The sequence below is a fragment of the Dermacentor silvarum genome, chromosome 6, assembly GCF_013339745.2.
Source record: "Dermacentor silvarum isolate Dsil-2018 chromosome 6, BIME_Dsil_1.4, whole genome shotgun sequence".
Classification (NCBI taxonomy): domain Eukaryota; kingdom Metazoa; phylum Arthropoda; class Arachnida; order Ixodida; family Ixodidae; genus Dermacentor; species Dermacentor silvarum.
The window spans coordinates 46,588,241-46,595,652 of record NC_051159.1 but is presented as its reverse complement, the minus strand read 5'-3'; the positions used below and the strand labels follow the sequence as shown (position 1 = coordinate 46,595,652).

Below are 7,412 nucleotides of genomic sequence, written 5' to 3'. Positions count from 1 at the left end.
CCAGTGAGAAAGAAGTACCCTATGTAGCAACACATTTTATTTTACTGCACCTCTATCGCTTCGGTACCGATCGGTCTCGCATCTCACGACATTGCGAATAATACGGTTGTTGCAAAGACGACTGCAATATTTTGTGTACCTGAACGAATGTAGACACGCGACTTTCTTGAAGTCTCTAGCGTCGTTGGAAGATTCATGCACGGATAACTGGGTTCCGCACCACACATGACGGTGGCACGCCCGCATGTAATCGCCTAGAAACAACACGTGACGTCAGAATACAGCTTGCTCTCGCTTAAGCGTTCCGGTCAAATATAAGGGCTGACAGTCAGGATGTCTCAAGTCCGGAACAACCAGCCAAAATACGACGTTAGCTACTCGAAGTGGCGTTCAAGAACTATGTAGGCCGTCTATACACAGTAAAAAAAAAATTCGGTTTTGTATTTAAGCCAAGCTCGTCGCACCGCAGCCGGTCGGCCATCGTCCCTGAAGTCTCAGGACCCGTGTGTTGCATGCTCCAGGTTGCGCACGCACTTGCAGGCTCGCACCACGGGCACCCTGTAACTCTTTCGCTCTCCATCGGGACAGAGCAGGTGGACGCGTCTGAGGCGCACGGCTCCCGGTTCGCAGCTCCAGCTGGCGGCGGCCGCTGCGGGCGATCCGTCCGAATACCAGGGCAGCTGGTCGAGCGGCAAGCAGGCACCCGCGCACACTACCTCCAACAGAGGGCGCGCCGAGGTGCAGTGACCGTCTGAGATGTAGCGCTTGGAGCGCAGCTCCTTGCAGCCCAACATTGGGGACCCTGCATGGTGGAAGGTGTACATCTTTAATCTCTATGCTGAAGACAACAAAATCAATTGCTGCCGCGATTCCTGAAGGCGACCCGGAATGAGCGACAGTCTGTGATACAGGGCTGAGAAGCTTCACTATACCTCAGCGACATCAACACTGACCTTTATGTCTTGCTCTAAACATTTCCTCCCCTTTCGATTTTCCCCGATGCAAGGTAGCAAACAGAGCTCAGCCACGGTCCGGCCTTCCATTTTTCTTTCGGGTTATACAGGTGTCCGAGCTAACGTTAGCCAAGCTCTTAAAAATAAAATATACGACGACGCAAACATTGGGGCCCTGTCAGTAGTGACGTACCGCACCAGGAGGATTTGTTTCATAATCCAACTATCGATAATTAGCTGATATTATTTGCTGAACTGAGAGAGTGAATTTGTTGTGGAAAAGTAATAATCGTGTTTTAAAACACCCGATTCAGTTGATTGCAGGGTGCTATGTCTCGCGTAATTATTTTTCCCAGGTTATAAAAAAGAAAACGCCCCAACTATAAAAATAGCAGCATGAGCCATGAATACACGTCCGCGCGCCGCGGTTCCAGGCGTTACTCCGAAGAATTAACTCTGCTCAGTGTCATTGTCAGCCCCCTTATAAAAATGACTATTGAAATGTTGTTGGCATATTGTTGAGGAATTGTTGACACAATATCCTTTCAATAATGTCTCAATAGTTATTGAACGTACACAACAATACGTCAACAATAAAGTTGTTGAGCGCTTCACAACAGTAAAGTCATTGACTAATTGTTGTTGACATATTGTTGAATAATGTTGAGTACTATTGAGAATTTTTGAGCAATATTGACACTAAATATATATCGGAAACACACACATGTAGACGTGTATGTGTTTTACACATATATATCGTTTTATTGTTCACTTAATCACCACTAAATACATAGAGTGTCATATAACTTGAACCAAATGCCTATCTCTCGAGTCGTAACTGGGGGAGCTTGTGGCAAGACGACGGTGCCGCTGGCATTCCGCTTCGTTTGCCCTAAATTCAGGGTCGGCGGCTCTTCGCTGACGTTTCGCCTGGGCTTCGGAAGCCGTCACGCTAGAATCGGCATGCTAGAATCGGACGACAAGGTTCGCTTACTAGAATCGGACGACAAGCTTTGCTTACGTAAGATATGCCTTTGCTTACGTAAGATGCTTACGGCGACAAGCTTTGCTTTCAGATATATATTCAATGTCAATATTGCTCAACACTTCTCAATAATACTCAACATTATTCAACAATATGTCAACAACAATTAGTCAATGACTTTGCTGTTGTGAAGCGCTCAACAACATTATTGTTGAGGTATTGTTGTGTACGTTCAATAACTATTGAGGCATTATTGAAAGAATATTGTGTCAACAATTCCTCAACAATATGCCAACAACATATCAATAGTCAGTACTCCATTTTCTCGACAGAGGAAGGGCTGTTAACTTTGTCTCTTTGGGTCCCACGTATGACAAGGGCAGTTCAAGGAAGCGTTACAGGTCCCCGTGACCACAGGGGATATGTGCCATTGAGCTTGGACCCATTCTACACCGCCTCCAGGATCGGCCCTCATGAAACGGGTGCCATTGATCTTGGACCCTTTCTGCACTGCCTCCAGGATCGGCCCACTTTATGTGCCCCTGTATCTATGTGCCTTTTGAATGTTGCTATTGGAAATGACAAAACTTCAGCGTAATAGAAGTTACAGCTTGAGTGATATTGTCAAGAAAAATTGGGAAGAACTCGCAAGCAATATTTTTTTGTAATTTGTTTGGAGAGTAACTAGCATGTGTAGTAAAGGGTTGGTGCCAGAGACCGCCTTTTTTCAAGTTTGACTGGTTGCTCGGATGACCTCGTTTTGTTCTCGCAACTTATCATAGTGGTTTTTGACTATTTTGTTTGCTCATATGTTTTGTTTATATCAAGTACAATGCATTGCATGTACGGTACGCTATATTGCACTCTACGTCCATGCCACAGTTGTACTTGTGCCTACGGGTGACAAAATTTCATTTTCAACTTGCCGGCATGTTCTCGTTTTGAATGCCCGGATAACAGCTTTGGCTTTTGGCTCAAGGTCACTTGAAGATCGCGGACAACGGGAGCTAAAAGCATTTCATGCTTAAAAGAGTAGGCAACCTTAAACTTTGACATAGGTGTTTCTTTTTGGCACTCGCATCCCGGCGTTGGTGTTCTGTGCTTTGGTAAACAGTAATAAGTGATTTCTGATCAATTATAATTATTCCAGACACTTCAGTAACTCAACTTGAACTGAGCTTATGCTTTGATATCATGTCTATAAAGAAACCGATGGATTTTGCACTGTACTACTTTGTTTCTTTTTTTCCTGATTTATTTTTAATCTGGTCTCAGCTAATTAGTTATAATTATCCCAGACACTTCAGCAAGTCAGCTTGCAGCAAAACTTATGCTTTGATATCATATCTATAATGAAAGTCATGAATTCTGAACTGAACCATTTTTTTTTTCAATTTTTCTGATTTACTTGGATTGCATCCCCGGTCGTCTCAGCTAATTATTTCTAATTATTCCAGACACTTCAGTAGCTCAACTTAAAGCAAAACTTATGCTCTGATATCATATTGTCACGTAGTAGTGACGATGAAGCAAACAGTCGTAAAACTGGGAATGACGAAACTGATTCTTTATTGGGCGAACCTGTGCCCACAAAAGCAAGTTACACTTGAAGCACAACGATAGCGGCGAACACAGTCGGCGATCGTCGGAATCTGATCAGCAGCGAAACGCGTCGGCTTTTATACCTGAGTCATCGAAGGTTCCAGATTAATCCCTGATGCCCGAGTGTCTTCCAGAAAGTTCTAGATAATTTGCATCGGTCACACAATCAGATAACATAAGCGTCTGTGAAAACAGGCAACGGAAAGAAGCATCGATAACGTTCTAGAAACCTCCGACACAGGCGCGTCCTGCGCCGAGCGATAACGTTTAACATTTGTTAGCCGGTGGAAAGCGGCCACCGGTGAAAGATAAAGATGTATACGTGTCAATACCCTCCCCTTAAAAAGCATCGTCCCGATGCTACAAGCACGAAAGCGAAAACAAAACAATGCGTTATAAACAAAAAAAAACAATAACAAAGTAACAAAGTACCTAATGTCGTCAGCGGGCGTAGAAAGGTTTAAGACGCACCACATGGATGACTTCAGGTCGTGCCCGGCGCCGCTGTGATTGCGAAATGCCGTCTGGCACGACCTCATAGTCCAGTGCGCCAATACGTCGGATTATCTTATATGGCCCGAAATAGCGACGCAACAGTTTCTCGCTAAGTCCTCGTCGGCGTATCGGAGTCCAGACCCAAACACGGTCGCCGGGCTGGTACTCGACGTTGCGTCGTCGAAGATTGTAGTGTCGGCTGTCGGTCCTCTGCTGGTTCTTGATGCGCAAGCGGGCGAGCTGTCGACCTTCTTCGGCACGCTGCAAATAGGTGGCAACGTCGAGATTTTCTTCGTCGGTGACGTCCGGTAGCATGGCGTCAAGCGTCGTTGCCGGGTTCCTTCCGTAGACCAGGTTGAACGGCGCCATGTGCGTCGTTTCTTGCATGGCCGTGTTGTATGCGAAGGTCACGTACGGAAGGATGGCATCCCACGTCTTGTGTTCGACGTCGACGTACATTGCCAGCATGTCGGCGATGGTCTTATTTAGGCGCTCGGTGAGGCCATTCGTCTGCGGGTGGTAGGCGGTGGTGCGGCGATGGCTTGTCTGGCTGTATCGCAGGATGGCTTGAGTTAGTTCAGCCGTGAATGCCGTACCTCTGTCGGTGATGAGGACTTCTGGGGCACCGTGACGCAGGAGGATGTTCTCAACGAAAAATCGGGCTACCTCGGCGGCACTGCCTTTGGGCAAGGCTTTTGTTTCGGCGTAGCGGGTGAGGTAGTCCGTAGCTACGACGATCCATTTATTCCCGGACGTCGACGTCGGAAAAGGCCCCAGTAAGTCCATCCCGATCTGCTGGAACGGTCGGCGAGGTGGCTCGATCGGCTGTAGAAGTCCGGCTGGCCTTGTCGGCGGTGTTTTGCGTCGCTGACAGTCTCGGCATGTCCTTACGTAATGGGCGACGTCGGCAGAGAGGCGAGGCCAGTAGTATTTTTCTTGTATCCTCGCGAGCGTGCGGGAAAAGCCGAGGTGTCCAGCCGTTGGGTCGTCATGGAGAGCTTGCAGAACCTCTGGACGCAATGCTGAGGGTACCACGAGGAGGTAGTTGGCTCGGAGAGGCGAGAAGTTCTTCTTTAGAAGAATGTCGTTTTGCAAGAAAAACGACGCCAATCCTCGCCTGAACACCTTCGGCACAATGACGGTCTTGCCTTCCAGGTAGTCTACAAGGCTCCTTAGTTCCGGGTCGGCTCGCTGTTGTTCGGCGAATTCGTCGGCACTGATGGGTCCCAAGAAAGTGTCGTCATCCGGGTCGTCCTGAGGCGGCGGTTCGACGGGGGCGCGAGACAAGCAGTCGGCGTCAGAGTGCTTTCGCCCGGACTTGTAAACGACGGTGATGTCGAATGCTTGAAGTCTCAGACTCCATCGTGCGAGGCGACCTGAAGGATCCTTCAAGTTAGCTAGCCAACACAAGGCGTGGTGGTCGCTCACGACTTTAAAGGGCCTGCCATAGAGGTAGGGGCGAAACTTTGATGTAGCCCAGATGATGGCGAGGCACTCCTTTTCTGTTGTGGAATAATTTGATTCCGCCTTCGATAGCGACCGGCTAGCGTAACTTACAACCCTTTCTAGTCCGTCAGTCCTCTGCACAAGAACGGCGCCGAGTCCTACGCTGCTTGCGTCGGTGTGGACTTCAGTATCGGCGTTTTCGTCGAAATGCGCAAGTATTGGCGGCGATTGCAGGCGTCGCTTCAGTTCTTCAAATGCTTCGATTTGCGGCGTCTCCCACTTGAACTCGACGTCGGCCTTCGTGAGATACGTCAGTGGCTCAGCGATCCGTGAAAAATTCTTGACGAAGCGCCTGTAATAGGCGCACAGTCCAAGAAATCTACGCACTGCCTTCTTGTCAGCGGGCGGAGGAAAGTTGGAGATGGCCGCAGTTTTCTGAGGGTCGGGGCGCACTCCAGACTTGTTGATTACGTGGCCCAAAAACAAGAGCTCCTCATATGCGAAGCGGCACTTCTCTGGCTTTAACGTGAGTCCGGAGGTTTTGATTGCTTGAAGAACTGTTTCAAGGCGCCGCAGGTGTTCTTCGAAGCTTGAGGCAAACACAACGACGTCGTCCAAATAGACAAGGCAAGTCTGCCATTTCAAGCCTGCCAGTACTGTATCCATGACGCGTTGGAAAGTCGCAGGTGCCGAGCAAAGACCAAACGGCATGACCTTGAACTGGAACAGTCCGTCTGGTGTTATAAAGGCAGTCTTCTCCCGGTCCCTCTCGTCGACTTCAATTTGCCAGTAGCCGGTTTTGAGGTCCATCGACGAAAAATACTTTGCGTTGTAGAGTCGATCCAACGCGTCGTCAATCCGTGGGAGGGGGTATACGTCCTTCTTCGTGATCTTGTTGAGGCGACGATAATCGACGCAGAAACGTAGGGTTCCATCCTTCTTCTTCACTAACACCACGGGGGACGCCCACGGACTCTGGACGGCTGGATGATGTCGTCGCGTAGCATTTCGTCGACTTGGTGCCTTATGGCTTCACGTTCGCGCGCCGAAACTCGGTACGGGCTCTGACGGAGTGGGCGGACATTTTCGTCGGTGATGATGCGGTGCTTGGCGACAGGGGTTTGTCGAACTTTTGACGACGACGAGAAGCAGTCCTTGTATTGCAGGAGCAGAGCTTTTAGTTGTTCTTTCTTATGCCTGGGAAGGTTCTGATTGACGTCGAAAGTTGGCTCAGGTATTATAGTCGTCGTTGCAGGTGCACTGGAATCCGTGAAGGCGAAAGCACTGCTGGCTTGTACTATTTCGTCGATGTAGGCGACCGTGGTGCCTTTGTTAATGTGCTTGTATTCAGGGCTGAAGTTCGTGAGCATCACCCTTGCTTTCCCTGCACGTAGCTCAGCTATGCCTCTAGCGACGCAAATTTCACGGTCGAGCAGTAGGTGATGATCGCCCTCGATGATGCCCTCCATGTCTGCAGGCACTTCGGTACCGACGGAAATCATTACGCTGGAGCGAGGCGGAATGGTGACTTGTTCTTCAAGCACATTCAAGGCATGGTAACTTATGCTTGTATCCGGTGGTAGCGCGTTGTGCGTTGAAAGCGTTATCGACCTGGATCTTAAGTCGATGACTGCACCGTATTGGTTTAGAAAGTCCATGCCTAGGATGACATCCCTGGAGCAGTGCTGCAGGATTACGAAGCTCGCCGGGTAAGTGCGGTTGTTTACCGTGACTCGGGCTGTGCAGATTCCAGCCGGCGTTATTAGGTGGCCTCCAGCTGTCCGGATATCAGATCCTTGCCAGGCCGTCTTCACCTTCTTTAACTTGGCGGCGAACGCGCCACTGAAGACGGAATAGTCGGCTCCAGTGTCGACGAGAGCGGTGACGTTATGACCGTCGATGAGCACGTCTAAGTCGGTAGACCGTCGTCT

General features: G+C 49.2%; 1 protein-coding gene across 1 annotated transcript in view; it reads right to left on the bottom strand.

Annotated features, from left to right (window-relative positions):
- Nucleotides 1–425: 425 nt before the first annotated feature.
- Nucleotides 426–7,412, bottom strand: part of LOC119455473 (sclerostin domain-containing protein 1) — a 62,472-nt gene continuing 55,485 nt past the window's right edge. The window contains exon 2 of the mRNA XM_037716883.2: nucleotides 426–802. Coding sequence (XP_037572811.1) covers nucleotides 495–802 — 308 coding nt within the window. The 3' untranslated portion in view covers nucleotides 426–494. The remainder of the gene's footprint in view (nucleotides 803–7,412) is intronic.